This window comes from Clinocottus analis, unplaced genomic scaffold, assembly GCF_023055335.1.
Source record: "Clinocottus analis isolate CAN_PGR_092001 unplaced genomic scaffold, fCliAna1.0.p SCAF_19, whole genome shotgun sequence".
Classification (NCBI taxonomy): domain Eukaryota; kingdom Metazoa; phylum Chordata; class Actinopteri; order Perciformes; family Cottidae; genus Clinocottus; species Clinocottus analis.
This window is the reverse complement of record NW_027175920.1, coordinates 14,394,562-14,417,124: the sequence shown is the minus strand read 5'-3', so window position 1 is coordinate 14,417,124 and position 22,563 is coordinate 14,394,562. Positions and strand designations below refer to the sequence as shown.

Below are 22,563 nucleotides of genomic sequence, written 5' to 3'. Positions count from 1 at the left end.
CTCCCACCAGGAATGCCCGGAGAGACGCAAGGAAACCAAGCGAGGAGAGAAGACGCGAGGAAACATGTTTTAACAGACATGAGACGTCCTTTCCTCTGAAGCGTCACGTGAAGCGACGTCGGTTTCTGATGACTGCAACCAACTGACAGCTGATCAGCTGTCAGTCGGCGAAGTTGTTTTCTTGTCCGGACCGTTTTTAGCGAACATTTCAATAAAAAAAATAAAAATAAAAAAAAAATATATACACACACACATACATCTTGCTGGAACGCATATGAACTATTAACGTCTAGGTGTTTATAGGTAAACGAAACTGAATTTCCCTCCCGAACGACTGATTTACGTTCTCTGCCTGTCACTCCAGACTACCTGTCAGGATGTGTGGGTGAAGTCCGGTGGTCTCCATCTTTGTACCCGGATCTGTACACACCCTCATCCACGTCGTGGTCCCTTCACTGGACCTACCGGGACTCCCAGTTGGTTAACCTACCCATCAGTCTGCTGGTCGAGGGGGACGTCATCGCTCTGAGGCCCGGCCAGGAGGCGTTTGCTTCCCTCAGGGGCATTAAGGTCAGCCCGTGCGTGGACACACACATACATGATGACTGCAGGAGGAGGCGCAGGGCTAAAAATAAGATTTGGCACGCAAGTAAAATGTGTGGACAGTTGAAAACAATTCACAAGCCCCCGCTTCTTGCACAATGTCAACATATCTCAGTTCATATGAGTATGGTGACATTGGCTTGAATTCTGGTGTTTGGATACCTTTCTGAATGCACTGTACTCAATTTTCACTTGAAGACGTTTTCGGAAATTTAGAAATGCATACCAGCCCAACTCTTGGAGTTGAACTTTGTTTCATGAAATATATAAATGTATATTTTTACATACATTTAAATACAAATAAGAAATTCGAAATCAGTTATTTGCCCTCAATGTTCTTTATGAATTTCAAGATACCAAATACCAAAACTTGTATAAAAAGCCAGTGTTTTCTTATTGGTCTAACACACAGCACTCACGACCCTGTGTTGAGGTCCCCCTCCCAGAAACAACCTACACCAAAACGTCTAACCTTAGTGCTAGTGTTGACTGTTGATTGACTGGTACAGAATGGCTAAGGAAGAATATATTGTGTGACCGGCGTCATCTGTTCTTGCCTCCTCAGGATGACGAGCACATTGTGTTGGAGCCAGGAGATTTATTCCCCCCGTTCTCCCCTCCTCCTTCCCCACGGGCCAATGAGAAGAGAGGACCGCAGAGCCCCCAGCAACACCGTCTCTTCAGAGTTGTACGGACTCCAGTGCTGGACATAGTAAGGTAGGGAACCTGTCCACCTCGGGCCCGAGAAACAGTTTGTGTGAAGTTATTCATGAAGGGCAAGTGATGTACAGATTGTAAAGCCCTCTGAGGCAAATCTTGTATTTGTGATTTTGGGCTATACAAAATAAACTGAATTGAATTGAATGTCCACGCTCCCCCTGTTGATTGCTGTCTTTCGCAGAACATTTTTTTGGCTTGCGGGATGCACACAGGGTTTACAGAGTTAATACATATATATATATATATATATATATATATATATATATATATATAGCTATATGAAGATAATATCTATAATATTTCCATATATTTCAAATATGCAGACATCAGTTCTCAGCCAGTATGTTGATGAAATGCAATCACAATTACATAAAACTAATTATTTTTCTTCTGGGTAAAAATTAGTCTTGAGTTCTTTCCTAGTGTTCAGACACTCGACAGCAACACCTAGATCTTGTCAGCTTTTTTTTTCAGGATTACAGGGAAAAACATTGTGTCGTTAACTTTAATCCCTTGTCTTCTTTTTCTTACAGAAATAGCTTGGAGTTGGCGTTGGCTCGACCAATCACAGTGCTGGATAATGAGAGGTTCACAGTACAGTTGGTTATCACCAAGTTAGTCTGTCCAGTCGTTCTGGTGAGCAGTTAAGATCAGAGTTTCCTATTGTCTCTGCTATGTATTCGGAATCCCTTCCTCTCTACTGAAAACAGCCACGGTGTAATGTATTTCACCTTTGCCTCCCCTGGTATATTAACAATCTCCCCCCTTTCAGGCGGCATTCCTGGTGGTGAACACGGTTCGCTATTTTTGTGATGCACCCAGCCTCACCCCTCCCTGCTACAATTTTTTTCAACTTCAGGTACAATCATTGAAATCTAAAAAAGTGCGGCTTGTGTGTACTTGTCCTGGTTTACGTTAGTCACTTGTATATGGACACATTCGATCAACTGATACTTGAATTAAAAACACAAAAAGTTCTTGATGTTCCTTGGTAAGTCTAGCTTTTTCCATTATATGTAGATATCAATATTTTAAACCAAATGTGGCCCTCAAGAGGTCACAAATGCCAACGAGCTGACTGTACAGAGGGGTAAAGTGTGTGAATTGTATTTGCAGTTGATGGGTGTTCTGCCCATCTTGCCCTTACTCTTTCCCGTCATGTGGGTGCTGTTGAATGCCTTCGGCGAGGCCAGGGTCCTCGCCGAGTTCAGCCGTATCGCCAGCTGGTCTGGTGAGGGACACACACACACACACACACACACACACACACACACACACACAAATGAACAAAGTTACAAATCTGTTATGTGCATTGGCAGAAAAAGGAAAAAGGCCGCTTTAGTTTCTAGATGTGTGTTTTTAACTAATCTACCGGCACACACATGCACGCACGGTTAGACTGTCTAGGTACTCCCATCGCGAGCGACATGATTACGACAACAACGATGATCCGAGCTCACAATTATTCATAAATACCTGATGACAAACAATAATTTTTATTGCAAGTTCCCATTTAAACAAACTGAGCACTGCAACATTTAACTGGTCCTTGTTGGCAGTGCACCTCAAAGGAGCTAAATACACAAATCAAATTGTACCTTACTATCACCTTCCATTCAGAAACAGTTACAATGATCTTGAAACCCATGTCTGTCTCACACACACACACACACACACACACACACACACACACACACACACACACACACACACACACACACACACAGAGAAGACACAGCTAAGGCCTCCCTCTGTGTTTTAACTAGACTCTTCTCTCGCCCCAGCTTGCTAAGTTCTCTGAGGATACTCTCAGCAGCTACACCGAAGTGGTTTCCTCCCAGGTATAACATAACCTCTCGCTGTCTCACTCTCCCCCTCCCTTCACTCGCTTGGCTACCAACTCCACCTGAACCCTGCCTGTCTTCACTCGCTTGCTGTCCTCGCCCTTTGCAACTCCCTCTCTGGAACCTCTTCCCCTCCGTACACAGCTGTAGCTACCCTCCCGCCACCTTCCATCTCTATTACATCTTTGAGTTCCTCTCCATGGACATCTCTCTGATATATCCACTACCTTTTTTTAAAGTATATTTTAATCTTTTACCTTTTTTTTTCTTTTTTTTTTTTTTTTTATACATTTCGCACAATCTCTTTTTAAATTCTTAGATTTTTAATCACTCTTCCATCAGTCAACACAACTTAAACGAGCGTCTCTGGTTGCAGGTTTATTCCCATGCCTCCTGTCTTCTTTGGCATGTTTTGTAGGAGGTAGTTACATTATTCTTTAATTAGTATTGTTTAATTATTCTAAATGTTTGCTTATTTCGGTTAGACTTTTTGGATATATTAAGATTCATTTGTTTGTGTTAGTTTGTTATGAATTGGGTAACGTTGTGAGCACCTGTGTTTTATTATATATATATATATATATATATATATATATATATATATATATATATATATATATATATATATATATATATATATATATATATATATATATATATATATATATATATATATATATATATATGAACAGTGTTTATGTTGTACCTGTGGTTTTATATATATATATATATATATATATATATATATATATATATATATATATATATATATATATATATATATATATATATATATATATATATATATATATAGGTACAACATAAACACTGTTCAGTAGTAAGGGTCCCTGTGAGGGACAAACCACTCCTTCTTTGGTCCTTCTTGTTCAGTCTGTTGCTTACCTTAAAGATGTATGTCAAAGACCAACAATTGATTAACTCTATACAAAGCAATAAGTACATTTTATGTTTTCAGTTCAGTTTTTCTTCCTCAGTGAGAAAAGTCCTGTCTGTGTTGGCTTGAACAAGTGCACTTAACATCTTGTGATGTGTGGAAAGTTAACCTCTTTGATAGAAGAGTAAAGATTCAGAAGTGATCCTGATTTAAAGTGCTCTGCATAGTGGATCAGACCGCGGGGTCAGGAGCTTTGCGCATGCCCGATTAACTTTCAATCTGGGCACGGAGCCTGCCGGTAGACTGCTGCTTTTACTGCTGCGAAGCTGCTCTCTTCAGCACCACTGCACGTTAAAAACAGAAGCTACATAACAATACGTGCTTTCACGTCAGGCTCTATTCGTCAACACTGCCTGTCGGTGAGGCTACGGAGGCTTGTGCGCGCACCTAAATAAATCGCCTTTAAAGTAAAAGCAAGGTTGCCGTATTTGCATTTATGGCGTGCATCTTATTTATTTATTTTCCATGTTTGATTGACCTCATGCAGGCCGGACTGGGAGAGCCGCAAGACACCCAGGTCTGAACTAAGTTGTCTGGGAGAGATTTAAAGCAATAATTCCCTCCCAAGGCAAACAAACAACAACATGCAGTAACGCATGATCAAATAGTTAACGCCGTTAAAGGATTGCCAGATAAATTTTGCGCTACGCGTTAATCTGCCCAGCCCTACATATATATTTATTTATTTTTTTGTTTAATTTTTATTTATGGCCTGTAGGAGGCAGTGACAGGAGTTTCTTTGTTCTTTTGTTTTTTTGTTAAATAATTAATGAGAAACACAGAATTCCTTACGTACAATGCATTCTTTTGTTGCATAAACCTCCATGGCCCTTTTTGAATTATGTTTTGAATATTATTTTTTTTTCTCAGACTCTTTTTTTTGTGTCTTTTTTAGAATTCATTCTCTCACCTCATAAATGCATCTTCTATTCCCATGACCTCGCACCGTTCCGGACCAAAACCTGATGCTTGCCCTCCATCGTTGCCTAGCTCAGTGCTCGACTGAAAACAAACAAAATCAGTAGATTACCAGCAATCTGTCCTTCTGAAACCATTAGTGTTTTGTCTTTGGCTTTGGCATTGCCCCCCCCCCCAACAATTGCATAGCAAGTGTAACATATAGAAAAGAGATGATGATCCTGAGAGGGACTTTCACTCAAGTCTTCCACCTCTGCTCGTTTGCCTGCACTGCATGACTGGAAATCAGCCCCAATATGGCTCTATAATGGTAATTATTTAGGGTTTATGTTCCTTCCATACCTTCTTTTGGAATTAATATGAAAGTGTTTTTGACTTGGTCACACCATCAAATGCTGAAATCTGTGTTGGGCAGATTCATTCGGAATAGTGACCCACGACACTGGCTGTTGGTCTTTTTTTAAGATGCCAGCATTGTGGAGTTTTGATCTCGATCTTCTCAAAACGTTGTCCCTGCTGGACACACTGACGAGACTGAGCCAATCACAGCCAACAGCGTCCTTATTTGTTGAATGATGAGTGATTGGACATAGATTATTTTAGCTGGTTAAACAATATTTTGTGACCATGTGTATGTACATTAGGGATGTAACTGAATATCTTTGTGATATGAACAAATAATTCACTCTGAACAGAGGTACTACTATTTGTGCACTCATATCAGGTTTTCCAGTCAACGCACAGGTAATACACACACTGATGGAATCCGCAAAGATTGCCCACAGTGGTGTACAGCCAGTGTTATGGAGCTTTCTTTCCTTTTCTTCATTCAAGAGTGTGTTTTTTCAATACAAGCATGCCATGTTAATTACAGGTTTACATTTTCCTAATGCTTTCTCTTAAATGCCTAATAGGGTTCATTTGCTTCTGCCATCCAATGATTTAATATACTTTCCTTGCTTCCCTCACAGCTGTTTGAATAAAAGGACTGTTAATGCGTAGAAACTGTCTCAAAAATCTAAAAGCAGGTGTTTCACCATGCGCACAGAGGCAGCACAGTGCGAGGAGAAATGCTGAAGCAAAACTAAGCGCAAGCAAGCACAGAACTTTAAATGAAAGCATTACAAAATCAGGAGGTGAAATCAATAAGTCACAGTTTCAAATTGATAGACCACTTTCTTGGATAAAGATAAGAAAAAAGTTGGTCACAAGGTCCATTCAGGATAAATACTACAACGAGGCTTTATGTTACATTCCTATGTACGTTTCTGTAGTTGACCAGTCCTCGGCCAGAGAGGCAGATATCTCATTTTGGATGATGTCTGATAAAGAGAGGAGGCAAGAAAGGGCCAGATGTGATTGTTCCCAGTTTGTTTCCCCCCCCGAACCAGTCGTCTTAGATTCCACCCAAAAGAATCTGAATGAATCTGCATGGATCACAAAATGCTATGTTCTTGCACTAGGCTTCGCCTCCTTGCCGTGAGCCACTGGCAGTTGTAGTTTAGACTCTTTCTCCTCTTTCTTTATTTACAGCCCAATCACAGAGCGGATTTAGGCTTATTTGTTTTGTATTTTGTTTTAGGCTTTTAAGCTGAGCTGTCAATTTGCTTGTTTTTGCAATTTTAATAATTGAATCACTACATTTTACTCATATCTTTTGCATTTCCATGTAGTAGTTTTTTGACTTAATTTGTGTGTGTGTGTGTGTGTGTGTGTGTCCAGGAGTTGCTGCGTTGTGTGTGGAGACACCTGATTGGCGTCCTGAAGGGAGAGTCTCAGACACTCTGTTTTACTTCCAGCCTTTTACACACTCTAGGATCAGTCACTGTAAGTATTATGGCCGGGATTAGAGGAAAATATCTCATTTAAAAATGTTCCCATATAATTGTTTTATGGTCACCTCAACTCCAGGTCCAAATTGATTGTCTACAAAATATATTTTCTCACTAACTTGCTATTTAGCTATGCAGTTAGTTTGGCATTAATACATAGTTTATATATTGATTAGGGCTGGGCAAAGTTGAAAAAAATTAACTGATTAATTGCATGATTTTTCTGCGATTAATCGCATTATGCGCCAAATTCAATAATGAAGTAAAACTAGTGTATCGCACACTTTTATTTTAAAGTAATGTTATCAGAACAATATAAGAGCACTCTGGAGCAACAGCAAGTTAACATACATACATAGTTTATAAATATTTTTTCTTCTTTTTTTTCTGAACACGTACTGTTCAGTAGTAAGAGTCCCTGTGAGGGACAAGCCACTCCTTCTTTGGTCCATGTTCAGGATGTTGCTTACCTTAAAGATGTGTGTTAAAGACTAGCAATTAATTAACTTTATACAAAAGCAATAAGTGCTTTTCATGTTTTTCAGTTCAGTTCAGTTTTTTGTTCATAGCGTGCGTCTTATTTATTAATTTTTCATGTTTGATTGACCTCACGCGGGCCAGACTGGGAGAGCCGTAAGACACCCAGGTCTGAACGATGCCGTCTGGGAGAGAGATCAGGCCCCTCCCAATGCAAAAAAAATTGAAATCCATTAAAAAAAAAACATGCAGTTAACGCATGATCAAATAGTTAACGGATCAACGAATTGCCAGATTAATTTTGCGTTGACGCGTTAATCTGCCCAGCTCTAATATTTATTGATTTCTGACCATCCCGGTACATTATAGGGTGACCATGGAATTTGAAAAATTAAGAAAAAGAATTAGTTCTCCAGATCAGTGGATTGGTTTTGTACAATAGTTAAAGTTCTAATATAGGGATTTTTGTAAAATCAAACTTACATTATCAACATGCCAACCAGAAATACAATTATCACAGGTCACAATTAGCTCTCTATATAATAGATAAAAGATAGAGTCCGACATTCCGGCGCTGCATTCAAAATGCCTTCACATGCACAAGAAAAACCAATTCTGTTATATGTTCTTCTTTTGTATATCCAACAAAGACAAACAATTAATACACCTAGAGCCACACTTGGGAACTAGTTTATGCACGTTGTAAGTCTTTTGTGTGTGTATGTAGGTGCTGTGTTGTGTGGACAAGCAGGGCATCCTGTCGTGGCCTAACCCCAGTCCCGAGACCGTGTTATTCTTCAGTGGACGAGTGGAGCCGCCTCACAACAGCCAGGACGATCTCAGAGACGACCTATCTGTCAGCTCCTACTGCCGTATAGAGACAGATGAGGACAGGGATGAGGTGTGTGGCTGTGTGCATGCGTGTTTTCTCGATAGCAGCCTTGGGATTGTTTAGTTTAAAAAAAGACAACAAACTGACTCAAGGCAACTGAAATTGAGGCGTTCCGCAGCTGTTAACTCGCAGTATCATATCCTTCCCTGGCTCGTTGTGTCACCGCTGTACAGGCCCACGAGGCGGAGGCTCTGCTCTGTCTGCCAGCAGAGTCCTCTGCCCAGCTGGGGGACGGCCCCGAAACCAGCGAGACATCCCACGACACGGCCCGTTCGACCGAAACATCCCGGCTGCGGCGTGCCTGCCAGCCTTCTCACGCTCGCATAAAACACCACTCGGGGTCCAATGTAAGCTTCAGCCACGACACTGAGGGAGGCGAGGATGAGCAGGCCCAGGTGAAAAATAAATAAATAAATTATAACGGAGAACTTCTCAAGTGTGTTGAATAGTTTTGAAAGAAGGGAGGAACATCTTATTTAACTCCACGCTTCATGCTTTGTCATTTACTCCCCCTTTATGCCTCCAGGAATATGGGATGGGCTGCCCGGAGGCGGAGGCAGACGACTTTGTGTGCGACTACCACCTGGAAATGCTGAGCCTGTCGCAGGACCAGCAGAACCCGGCCAGCATCCAGTTTGACGACCTCTCCTGGCAGTGCCACCTTCCGTCCCTCAAGCCACTGGGCCTCAACATCATGCTGAACCTCTGCAACGCCAGCGTCACGCAGCAGCTCTGCCGCTTCTCTGACCACCTGTCCAACCTGGCTCTGCAGGAGAGCCACGGCACTGTGCTGCCCGTCTACGTCCCCTGGGGGCTCTGTGAGCTCTCCAGGCTCATAGGTGAGCAGGGAGTCATGGAAGAGACCCTTTTGTTTTTCTTTGTTAAAGTTGCTTGTTAGCAGACATTTCCGTCTCTGGTCAGAAAGATAATAAATGAAAGGACCCGTTTCCTCGTCATACACCGATTGTATTGTTTGATGGGGTCTCTGATGGACAAATAGATAATTCAAATCCAATGAAATTTGTGTTGTTTCTGAAATTTGTGTTTTTGTGACAAAATGAGTTTCCAGTACCAGATCCTGTTGTTTTTTTCAAATCTAACGGCCAAAAAATCTCTTTCCTCTCCGTGTGTCTGTGTGTATCAGGGTTCACTCCTGGTGCGAGGGAGCTGTTTAAACAGGAGAACCACTTGGCGCTGTACCAGCTGCCATCGGGAGAGAAGACCAAGGAGTTTACTTCCCGCCATCTTCATTATTTCACTAAACGTCAGCCTCCCATCTCCCATCTTATCTCTCTGTTTGTGCAAGACTCTTCCTCCAGTGAGTACACACACACACACACGCACACACACGCACACACACGCACACACACGCACACACACGCACACACAGTAACACTCTCACCTTACCCACCTATATGTCATTGTCCCACCAGTCTATTTTTTAAATTTATTTAAAAAAAAATTTATAATGACTTCATAAGTGTCTTTTTTTTAAACTTTTCTTTAACTCAGAACTCATGTTATGTAATTCTGTCGTAACCTCTCTGACCTTCCTGTTTGTAGATAACGTCCAAATGCTGTCACATGGCTCAGCCGACCTCATCTTAGAGGCCTGCACCGACTTCTGGGATGGAACCGATATCTATCCCCTCTCCGGCTCAGACAGGTGCAGTGTCTCTCACATTGATAATTTTTACTTTGTTGCAAAGCTTGACTCAAACATAAAGAATCCAAGACTCTGATGAATAACAAGCTGACAATATCCGTATTTCGAGCAAGTCATTTGCTCGTTTCTTACTTTCACCCGTCTCTTCTCCCATAACAGAAAGAAGGTTCTGGACTTCTACCAGCGTGCCTGTCTGTCTGGTTACTGCTCGGCGTTCGCCTACAAACCCATGCAAGTCTCCTTGTCCGGCCAACTGAATGGGAAGTGTGTGGAGCTGGCCTCTGGCCCCTGCCTTTTCTCTGGGGTGGAGCTGCCCTCCACCACCCCCATCAAACAGAACTCCTGCAGGAACAGCTGGAGCTCGGACGGTACGAGTAACTGACAGAGGAACGCAAAGTTAAAACAACAATACTACTTGAACCTCATTTTCCTTGTCACCGTTTCTTTTTCATTATCTGACCCCTTCGTGTCTTCAGAGGGTATCGGTGAGGGCGCGGAGCGCGAGGACTGCGTCCAGGCCCTCAGTGGACAGATCTTCATGGGCATGGTATCCTCCCAGTTCCAGGCAAGGCTGGACACGGTCCGGCTCATCGACGCCCTCGTCACCGCTTGTATCCGGTTTGTTTACTTCTCCATGGAGGATGAGCTCCGCAGCAAGGTGAACGCACACAAGCTCATATGAACATTAAATAGTACCTAGTTGGTTAGCTCAGACAGGCTGATGGTATGATGGGGATAACACCCTTGGGGCATGGCTTTGCTGAGAGTGTGATGATTTTTCCACCATCCAATACATTTATATTATTTCTTTTGTTTGTGGATTGCCGTTTTGAAGTCTTGAGTTTGACAATTTCTTTGTTGCAATCTTGTATTTTTTTTTGTTGCAACCAATTAACGGAAGTGACCATATTTTGAATGCGTTAGAGCAGCGGTTCACACTTCCCAACTCAAGATTGCCGCGGCCCAATTTGAAATCTGAAAATCTTCTGCGGCCAACCCAAACCTTTAATCACAACTCCAGAGCAGCCAACTTTTCCTCACACCTCCCCTTTTCTTTTTTTTTCCTCTGCAGAGTTTAGAAATTCAAATATGCTTAAATTCAGCGGGAAAGCAAGAAAACAATAACACAAGTACACGATTATAAATGTCGGCCAAATACGCCAATATACAAAGCTACTTGAAGTCACAGAATTGGTCTTACAGTTCAAACCGGGAGTTCACAAAAAATGTCCTGACTTTGTCACGCAGTTCAAAAAGTCGGGTGAGCACCTTACCAGTAAAGCCAACGCACTTCAGTGTGCAGGAGAAGCTGCCGGTGGTCGCTTAACATCTGGCAAACAGATGCAGTGGACTACTTCTGATTAAATTTACTGTTCTCACTGCTTCATCCAAAACCGTCTTTAATTCCGCAGGCATCGTCTTTGTTGTCAGTGTAAGCTATTGTATTGTGTTTCCAGGGCTTTTATTTTGAAGGATCGTGTTATTATTTTATTAGTACCACAAGGTATAGGCGCAAAAAGAAGCCTCGGTCACACCAGTAAAAGAATAACACATACGCTAAATCATAAATATTTTTATATTAATTTCAAACTTTTCAAAATTGAAAATTAAAAAGTTGTATTTATTTTTAAATGACCTCTTGCGGCCCAACTGCAGTACCTGGGCCACACTTTGGAAATCGCTGCGGTATAGTGAAGTAGTGATGCCATATACAGCTATGGTAAAGACCTGTCAATCAAAGTAAGTCCACCCTAAAGCATACTCTGCTTTATGGTCTATTTAACTCTAAATAGACCATAATTTACTAAATGAACATCATGCTGTGTTAAAGAAGACTTGAAAATAAAAATTGAGACATAAACTCATTTTTACAATACATACTGACGGAATAAATTAAGTTAAGAGGAGGGCAACTATCTCATAGACTCCTATACAACCAGAGGAGTCACCCATTGATGGTCAGAAGAGAGAATGCAAGACTCTTCCACATCGGCTTTACGTGACAGAATCGGAGGTTGCCTCCTGCGTAGAGCTGTGTTTTCGTATCTCAACCTGAAAAAGAAATGTACATTAAAGTTTGGAAAAATTGTATAAGTGAGAAACTTATATTGCGTTTAATAGTGTAAAAATTCTCAGTAGCACCTTATAAGATAAATATAGGATACATATGTGTATAAGGAAAATTTATTAAAAAATTAATAATTTGTGTATATATATGCACACACTGTGTAATGCACATCCAACAAAACGTGTGAGTAATTGACTTCTGTGGCTACTTTTGTGTCTGTGCAGGTCTTTGCAGAGAAGATGGGTTTAGAGACAGGCTGGAACTGTCACATCTCTTTGACTCCAAACGGAGAGAGTCCCTGTGATGGGGGTCCGTCCAGCCCCGGTCAGGGCTCCCTGCGTGAAGACCTGAATCAAGGTACCAAACCAATGATTTCCAATCAGTGTTGAGGTGGCTGTCAAATCCATTTTCCTTTTTTTAAAATCCAGCTTTAACAAGTTCACCCTGTGTTAGCAAGTTTCAAATTGTGCAAGAGTGTTGCACTGCGTTTAGACCTATCTCTTCATATACAACACAGATTGCCGGGATGAAGCGGAGGGTCCGCTGCTGCCAGAGGAGGAAGCCCACTCTGACCTGGCCAGTTTCCAGCCCACAGACAGCGACGTGCCCAGCTTTCTGGAGGACTGTAACAGGGTAATATTATGATTTACTGAAAACCAAAGATGCTATTGCTCAGTTCTCTCTCCAATAGACGACGTATCACTATCTGTCGCAATACAGACTGATCTTTCTGTCCACTGCTTTCTAGAGCAGATGAAGTATTGCTTGAAATATTTGCATGGATGTCATATTGTATCTTAAAAAGAACTTAAATAAGAGGGATTTAGTTTCAACATGTCTCTTTTCTGTCTCTGATGTTTTCTCAGGCCAAGCTACCTCGTGGCATCCACCAGGTTCGTCCTCATTTGAAGAACATCGATAATGTGCCTCTTTTGGTGCCGCTCTTCACAGACTGCACCCCCGACAGTATGTTCACGTCACACGTTTTTTTAACATAATAAATCACCTTCCTTGTGCACGAGTCCACTTTGTTTTGTGCATGCTTTCCCTGGACACCTTTCCTCATTATCTTCTTCTGTAGCTGGAAATTATGTAGATTCTGATAAGGAAAAGCGATGATGGCAATGACAACCAAAACTGTCTCTGTACACTTCCAGTTATATTGACACTTGTATATCTTTTCATCTTCTTCATAGCCATGTGTGAGATGATAAAGATCATGCAGGAAAACAGGGAGGTTACATGCTGCCTGGGAAGCTCCGCCAATTTCCGCAACAGCCGCTTGTTTCTACAGAGTGACCTAAGGTATGCGCAAATTATTCAAGTACAATGAGTAAATACATTATTGGGAAATCATAACAAAAAAAAACGTATGATGATATTATTACTGATGCATTTGTTTGTGAAATCCAGCTTGAACGCTTAAGTTTCTCATCTACCTTTTTTGTGGTAAGCGGCGCTCATAGCATTGACAAATACAATTTTTTCAAAGGTTAACAAGAGCAACGACAGTCAGCCATTAACATAGGTGAATAAAAAGATAGAATAAAGAAAAATGTTTGAAAAATTTGCCTTCCCTTACATAACACTAGTATGGAGACATTTGTCTCAAAACCTGGATTTAGAAACACTTTAACTTGGGTTCATTGACCCCTTCAAGAACATCCATCCATCCATCCATTTTCCGCCGCTTATCCGGGGTCGGGTCGCGGTGGCAGCACACCGACCCAGGCTTCCCTCTCACCTGCAACATTTTCCAGCTCGTTCTGGGGGACCCCGAGACGTTCCCAGGCCAGCCGGGAGATATAATCCCTCCAGCGTGTCCTGGGTCTTCCCCGGGGCCTCTTCCCAGTTGGACGTGAAAACCTCTAATGGGAGGCGTCCAGGAGGCATCCGGATTAGATGCCCGAACCACCTCACATTCAAGAACAGAGTTGTACATATAATCCCGATTTGGGCCATATGTGAATTTGTTCCCAACCTCCTCCCTTCCGCAGCATCGCTCTGGACCCTCTGTACCCCTCTCAGTGTTCGTGGGAGACGTTCGGCTACGCCACCGGGGGAGGATTTTGTAACAGAGACGACGAAGGTCTATCTCCTCTGAGGCTCTCGGGACAGCTCAACAGTCTGGGCTGCTCTGTCACCTTCCACCAAGGAGAGAGCGTCAGCATGGTCAAGCTCATCGAGCAGGTTTGAGACACGCCGCCAACACATAGTTCAGTCGCAGCGGGTAATCGAATGCATTCGTTAATCTGCATTTTTGGGTGAATGTGTTCCAGGCACGACACACGACCTACGGCATCCGCAAATGCTTTCTTTTCCTGCTGCAGTGTCAGCTCAGTCTGGTCATCATCCAGGTGAGACGGGGGACCTCACACAGTCACATGCACGTTTATACTGCTGCACTATGACAGCTCTAATGTAATCTGCTCATTTGATGTTGAATAAATACATGTGTTCTTCTGCAGTTCTTAGCCTGTCTAGCTCAGCTTCCTCCTCCCATGAACACCACTGACATCCTCTGGCTGTCCTGCTTTAGCTGCCCACTGCTAAGGTACACACATCTGCTTTACATACTGTGGAAACAGAAATTACCAGATGACATGCTTCAATTTTTTTGTTGTTGTGTTGACAGCGTATCGTTTTTGGGGAAGCCGCCCGACAGTTTAGCTATGACTGTTGCCACAGGGAAGAACCTAGACGCAATCCCAAGGAAGGTAGGATCACGTACAAAAAATCTAATCTTTCAAATGCACTGCTGATCACTTCAAATGAAGCACAAAAAATATTTTGGATTAACACTTATCTAATAATGATGATGATCAACCTTTAAGGCCTTAGATAAATAACAGTGTACACATGCATTTTACAGATGTTTTATTTGATTGTATTCAATTGTACAAGACTATCTAACGAAAGGCAATGAAGTTGTGATAATGACTACAAAATAATAATTCACAAGATTCTTGATTACTTGATTTACTACGCAGCTTTTTATTTGTGCATGTCAATTCATTCTGTTGGAGATTTAAGTTTCTGCTGATGAAGGCTACATTAATATTAATAGTATTAGTATTGTACTATTTGTAGAACTAGATTCCAGTCGTAGCTGCGTAGGATTCAATCCGGAGTCCAAAAGATAGAAGCAATAATTTCTAAATTGTGTTTGGCGTTTAGACCTTCAAAAGTAGAAGGGAATTTTCACTGTGGTAAAAAACAGTTTGCTCACGGTCTAGAAGAAATCTAACAGCACCATAAATTACATTTATACAAGCACAAAAACAAAACAATCTACATTTTTCCCATGTTGTTGTGGAATATAATGAGCTTGATAGGAAACTCTCAAAAGAAACTTAAAAACAAATACAATTAGTACAGCCCCAATGTTTTGCAATTACAGAATTATCTCTTAGTATATATGTTTACCAAATAGACTGGACGAAGGAAAACCTAAAAAGCCTTTTGTTTCTATCGGCCTATTTGGCTCATCATTGTTGTGCTCCTTTAACCAGACCCAGAACTACTTCCTTGGCTGTTTCCTGTTGAAGTTTGGCATAACGATGTGTGCCTACCTGTTGGCCTTTGGGTTCACCCTGCAGGGGATCTGCTCCAGAAGCAGCAACGCCAACTTAGCTGACAACACCACTCACATACATATACTCGCAGCCAGGTAGCAGATGCTCTGTTATTCTGTTCCGAGGCTCATTTGTTGACATTAGTATCCCAGTGCAACTCAGGATGAGTGGACGCAGTGAATGAGGTTTTTCTGTTTGACTGCAGCTCTTCAGTTGACGCTCCTCAGTGGTTCGGTGAGCTGTCCAACAGTCTGCTGCTGACTCAGAAGGTCATGGCAGGTTTCCTTGTCTTACACACAGGTAGGGTACCGCTCATAATTCATGGTCACCCAGATATTATTTTTCTCATCATTATTCAAATTAAATTTTCTTCTGCTGTTTGTCTCATTTCCTCAGTGGTGATCTCCCTTAGCTACGTCCACCGCTCTCAACCTCTGTGGAGAAAGAATCCCTTCAGCAATACTTGGTGGTGTCTCACTGTACCTGTGGTGTAAGTGATCATGTCCTGTCTAAAGTTGTACTGCAACAGTTAAACACCAAAATGCTCAGCTCAAAGAATGTTTTGCATTCAAACTATTCCTACCAGCAGTGATGTGTTTTTGTAACAGACTGAGTACACTTTTAATAGACTGTCAGAACAGATTTGCGCAGGCAGAGGACCAACTACCAGGGTCCTGTTGACCCAGAGCAGCGTCTGGAAGTCTGACTGAGGACAATTGTTGTACAGTCTAAGCTACTGCCAGGTTTTTTAATGAAGCAAAATGGTCTAGTTGAATTTGAGTTCCCTCTAGTCCTTCAGTTACTCAGTGTACTGTATATGTGTAGAGCTTTTATTTTGAAAGGCAAGAATGGAAGAAGTGGATTTGGTCTTCTCTGCCATTGTCACGGTACATTTTCAGTACTCAGTCTTTCCTTTTCTTCCAGTCTGCTAAGCCAGCTTGTTCAGGCCACAGTGGACTACCAGTTATGGCGCGACCATGGCAGCCTCCTGACCTTTAACCTCGGTGACATACCCCTGCTGGCGTGGCTGCTTGTCTCTCTGTCCCCGCTGCTGGTGCTGTTGGTCAACGAAGTGGTGAAGCTACACGAGATACGGTATGAACCCAGACACGGGGAACTAAAACGATGGGTTTAACCTATAACCTCAATGATTTGGAGTCATGGGAGATTCTTGAGCAACAAATGGCAAAACGAAGCAGCGGGAGGAGGGTTAGTAAAGGCAACAGGATCAGTGTTGATTATTCAGGATTATTTTGTAATCCGATCAGTTTTATAATTTCTCTCATAATGTGAAAAATACAGCTAATTGTGTCACTATCTTGACCAAAACTCTGATTTTTGTCCCCTCTCCATTTCAGGGTGCGAGTTCGCTATCAGAAGAGACAAAAGCTGCAGTTTGAAACAAAGCTGGGGATGAATTCTCCATTCTGATACGTTCCCTCTGAGGTAGTTCTTGTGGCAATACTGGGAACTGTTAGTTCTGGAAACCAGGGAAGGGCAGAATGCAAAGACTGCAGAACCGTACATTACTACTTCAGCAGCAACAGCACTGCAATCATCAGGTGGAGCCGATATGATATGTCACGGTGACGCAAATGTTTCAGCTCCTGGGTCGGAAATTCCCAAAGCATTCATTTCCATTTAATAGAAAAGAGCCAAAAATAGGCAACTATTTATTGTCTGGTTTGAGTTAGTTCTAACGGCATGAGGAATGTTTTCTGAAGAGGTTTATGCTTTCTCACAATCACTTCTGTTCCCCATTTCTGAGAGACTTTGTGCATGGCTGCTATCTGGCCCCAAAGCAAAGGATGTTTTAGTGACGTTCATTTTAATGTCACCCAATGAGAAACGTGTCGTGTATATAGGCCAGTCAAATCGTTATTCATGGGTAAAACACGTGGGGCTTAAAAAGGAAAGTACTTGTGAAGTGGTAAATATAAAATGAACAAATGTTATGTTATGAAATAAATTAGGAAATTGTATAAAATATGTATTTTTTTGTAATGATCGAAGATACTATTAAATCCGTTTCCACTTTTGATGGCAGTGGTGTCAAGCTTTCTGCGAGTTGTGTGCCTTCTGCCTCTTAAGCTAAAAAACTCAACAACAGCAACCATATTTAAATCCTGCTAGCTAGAACAAGAATGTCAAAATACGTTGACAAAAAAATTATAGCTCTGTGTGCTGTTTATTTACAGCAGTAGCTAGACACATACAAGCTGCACATGCTACCTACATATTTGGCTAACTGTCTAGGCCGGGTTGTGAGTTTTATTAGGTAAAGAGACGTGTTAGAGGCAGCAGCGAATGTCAGCTAGTTGGTGCATAGTTACTGATGAAGGTGTTCCTCATGAAGATGCACAACTCGCTTGCTCAGCGCCAACTAACTGGCACTGCTAACGCCGCTTTGATGCTGCTAATAAAGGCTAAAAGGCTACTGAGCTAGCTGCAAGATCAGGCTCATTAAGCTAATTCTTTGAAGCTAAAGAGGTTCAATGTCTGTTTATTTACAGCAGCAGCCTTGAGGTGGTTTATTTACAACTACTGTCCTTTGATATTTTTGCTGTTCTAGCTAACGGAAGCTAACAGGATCTAAATGTGGTAGCCAGGGCAGGGGTCACGTGAAGGTGAGAGGACGACACCTCTGTTCTGAAAAGTGACCAAAACCTTTCACAGAAAATAATAGTAATGGGGGAAATACCCTGATAGAGTAACGGTAGAATTTTGAATAAGGCCATTTCTATAATGAAATACAAATGGTTTCCAATAAAATTATGTTCATATTAAAATAAAAACATTGAATTATGATTAGTAATTTTGGTTGATAATTATATTTTTAACAATTTCTTCCTTTGATTATTTATTTCTTATTATCTTCTTTTATTAATTTAATATTGCACACTTTGGTGCTCCATATGTCACAGGGTGTTGCTCCGTTGCTTGGCATTAACAGAATAGTCTAACACTACCTCTGAGAAAATGTGACAAAGAGTTTTTCCTGAGCTTATTCTCAATCATTCAGCCTTTGAGCCAAATTGTAATTCACTGACAGTCGTTTACTTCTCTGTGACTAACAATGGTCCCCATTATTTGATTGTGTTTTGCGACATACACTCCGGTGTTGTTTTTCTAAATTCCCGAGCTAAGCCGAGCCTGTCGCAACACAAAGAGGATTGAAGATTACAGAGTGATTTTGATCAGTCACGTTTTCTACACACATATCTGCATTTCAATATTTACTGTATCTATCAAACTGAATAATCTGCCGGCATGCTACCATGAACACAGGCTGATGACTGTGCTGTGGTCTCAGCAAGTTCATCCATAAAGCGATGGATTTGCTGGATACATAATGCAAAACAATGTGTATTCTGGTTGTACTCACGTTCTGGAGCTTTCTGAAAGGTGCTTTGTAGCATTCAGTTGCCTTTCTTCTCAGCCTGTCTGGCTGGTTCAGCTCGCAACACTTGGACAGGAGCTCAGGATGCTGTTTATTTAAAAGTATAGGACAATTAATAGTCAACTAAATTTCCCTGATTATTCCATATTCAGTATTTGATCTGCTGACCGTAATATTCCATGTTATGTTTGGAATCCTTTTGAATCCTACCGTTTTGGTAATGTGCAGCAGCATCAGCAGACGTCTGTATCACTGACGGTCTATTTCAATCAGACCAGCCTTCCTTGTTGCTGTCGTAATTTCAGATAGACAGGACTTTTGATATTGCTTCTGTTTACATGTGGGATGATGATAGGACTTGGTATACATTACTTTAGAAGTAATAACATGCTTGTATGCCACTCATAATAACTATCTTTATACAAAGCAATGAAAGCCATTCATGTTAGTGCTGGAATAACTGCTAGGAGGTACCGGGGCACAAATGAGCCAAAATGACTTTCTGGAAAATTTATTAAATCCTGATATCTATACTGATATTGTGATATCAAAGGATATACTGTAATCTAGGGTTTTTTTCTTATGGTTTGTATTGATGCAGGAATCAACTCACATTTACATGTTATTACATTCTTTTTTTTTAATCTTTTGGTTTGACAGAAATAATTGACCCTTCGCTAAATTTGCCCTGGAACGCACCAGCCAGCTCTGGATAATAAATTATTGTGTAATCGTTTCAGAGTTGGCGCTTGTCGGGGTTAGACTTTGTAGAATAGGGATACTCGATACCCGGAGGGGTTGGAAGGAGAAACTTGTTTCTTTGTAAAATTTTTAAAAAGCTACGGATCATATACAGAATGTGAACACATGCTGCTTAAGCTTTTTAATGATTGTGAATAAAGTCCTATGCGGCTTTACAGGAACACTGTTGCTCCTTAATTTCTCTGTCTTTCGTCTCGATCACCATGGTGATATGGCTATCTTTATCTTTTGAACCTGTTCGACATCCTGGAAACATCGTTTTCAACACATTGTAAACCTTCTGTTTGCTTTTTTTATTCTCCCAAATATTAGATAGTAGTTATTCCGAGAGGACAGTTAGTGACAGTGTGGGCTCCTTGGTATGTCCTTAGTGAAGAAAGGGTCAATTGTGATTGACCCTTCCTTCTCCTGGAGTCAATATTGCTCACCCCTATTTTAAATAACTATAGACTATATAACTATCTATATAACTATTCAGTTTATTTTGTATAGGCCAAAATCACAAATACAAGATTTGCCTCAGAGGGTTTTACAATCTGTACATAACATCCCTGTCCCAGGACCTCACATCGGATCAGGAAAAACTTCCCCAAATAAAGATAGTAAAAACCCTTTCACAGGGAAAAAAAGGGGAAGAAACCTGGGGGAGAGCAACAGAGGAGGATTCCTTTCCCAGGATGGACAGAAGCAATAGATGTAATTTAATGTCATTTAAAAAAAAAAAGAAGTGTGCCTGTTTTAGTAAATACATCGCTACAAATGTTTTTTTAAGATCCACATACACAAGTGTGTGTATACGGCACTACTCGCGATCTCTCTGATTTGACCATGTAGTCTGCATGAAACATGTGAAGATGTTTTTTAAAGACAATAGTCACAATTCAAGAAAACATTTATGGTTTTTACATTATTTTAGTTTTTTTATCGGCCCTGTTTCACTTGTCATGACACACATATGGACTATGCTGCATGAATAAGATCCAGTGAATGCTCTGTTGTGATTGATGTACACGTTGTCTCTAGTTCTACTGTTTAGTTCACAACACAAGTGGACTCTGTCAAGCATGGACTTCATACTGCTCATTAACCAGCCTCTGGTACAACCTGCAGAGCTGATGCTCGCCATTTTCATGACATCATCATACACATGCTAGCAGCTGAAGCTTCTGTCACTTGACTTGTAAAGTGGAAGGGAGGTGAGTGTGGGGGGTGATGGACTATGATGTAGTTGTTCACAAGGTACATAAATGTATATTTTGTATTTTTTAAAGTGTCTATGTTCAGGAATTTTGACAAATTTGTTTGTGTATTGATTATGTCATGTTAATAAATACACTTTTATTTAAGAGATTTTTTTTCTTCTTTTTATGTATTGCCACACATAGAAATTCAGCCCAGTAAGAAACATGAGGATGAGCATGGTGAAGTGTAAGAGAAATTACATTTATCAACCGAGTGAAATTCCAATTATCTATATATTTGTCTCGATAGCAGACACGCGCACACAGACGGAATAAGGTTCCGGTTTGATTTAAAAAAAAAAAAAAAAACATTTTCAAGGGCCCTATTGTTATTTTTCGACTATGTTATTAAACAACTTCAAGTTGGAAATATGCATGTACAATGCCATACAATTGTTCAAGAAGTTGTGTTTATTCGTTAAGTTGTTTATATTGAAGCAGTTCAAGATCCGTACAATTTATTTATAAATTGTATGTGAAACCTGTTTTTTTTTGTTGATCTGTCACATTTGTCGCGTTAATATTTTCCCTAAATTTTCAGAATAAAACATGAAATAATTAATGTAACAGGATCATATATGCACATTAGTTGGTGTATAATAAGAACTATTCATGAAGACCCCCTCCTGCGAATAGTTTACGGCCCATGCGTGATTTACTGTTGTTGTTGTCTACAGCGCACGTGTATGGATGGGGCAGTGCATCACATCTACTGGCACAGGCGTCAAGTAACGAGAAGGAAGAGACAGACTTCCGGTTGACCTTTCAAAAGGAACGTCATTAAAGTCACGTTTCCTCAGGAAATAAACGTGAATTATTTTCGGGCGCGGTTAATGAGGGGCAATAAGCATATTGCCGTTTGTTTTGTATACGTTTCATAACTATTAAGTTGTATTAATCTTAGACACAGACAGACACACAAACACACACACACACACACACACACACACACACACACACACACACACACACACACATATCTATATATATATATACATATATATATAAATATATACATATACATATATATATATATGTATAGATATATACATACATATATATGTATAGATATATGTGCATATATACATATATATATATAAATATATATACACATACACACACATATATATATATATATGCATATATATATAAATATACATACACACACATATATATATACATACACACACACATATATGTATATATATATGTATATATATACATATACATATATATATATATACATATATACATATATATATATGTATATATACATATACATATATACATACATATATATACATATATACATACATATATATATATATGTATATATATACATATACATATATATATATACATATATATACATATACATATATGTATATATACATATACATATATATATATACATATATATACATATACATATATGTATATATACATATACATATATACATATATATATATATATATATATATATATATATATATATATATATATATATATATATATATATATATATGTATATGTGTGTGTGTGTGTGTGTGTGTGTGTGTGTGTGTGTGTGTGTGTGTGTGTGTGTGTGGTTTCACACATATAGGTTTCA

At 40.3% G+C, this 22,563-nt stretch overlaps 1 protein-coding gene across 1 annotated transcript in view; it reads left to right on the top strand.

The window, feature by feature from the left end:
• Positions 1–21,020, top strand: part of tmem94 (transmembrane protein 94) — a 28,895-nt gene extending 7,875 nt beyond the window's left edge. Inside the window, 28 exon segments of the mRNA XM_068582795.1 lie at positions 365–570; positions 1,169–1,320; positions 1,857–1,959; positions 2,096–2,182; positions 2,440–2,537; positions 2,539–2,554; positions 3,108–3,164; positions 6,763–6,867; positions 8,077–8,250; positions 8,415–8,636; positions 8,768–9,080; positions 9,386–9,559; positions 9,805–9,907; positions 10,067–10,275; positions 10,384–10,565; positions 12,200–12,332; positions 12,493–12,608; positions 12,842–12,941; positions 13,172–13,280; positions 13,973–14,165; positions 14,255–14,332; positions 14,444–14,529; positions 14,611–14,692; positions 15,488–15,645; positions 15,756–15,850; positions 15,947–16,040; positions 16,475–16,645; positions 16,909–21,020. Of these exon segments, the coding sequence (XP_068438896.1) occupies positions 365–570; positions 1,169–1,320; positions 1,857–1,959; positions 2,096–2,182; positions 2,440–2,537; positions 2,539–2,554; positions 3,108–3,164; positions 6,763–6,867; positions 8,077–8,250; positions 8,415–8,636; positions 8,768–9,080; positions 9,386–9,559; positions 9,805–9,907; positions 10,067–10,275; positions 10,384–10,565; positions 12,200–12,332; positions 12,493–12,608; positions 12,842–12,941; positions 13,172–13,280; positions 13,973–14,165; positions 14,255–14,332; positions 14,444–14,529; positions 14,611–14,692; positions 15,488–15,645; positions 15,756–15,850; positions 15,947–16,040; positions 16,475–16,645; positions 16,909–16,981 (3,689 nt within the window). The 3' untranslated portion in view covers positions 16,982–21,020.
• Positions 21,021–22,563: the final 1,543 nt, after the last annotated feature.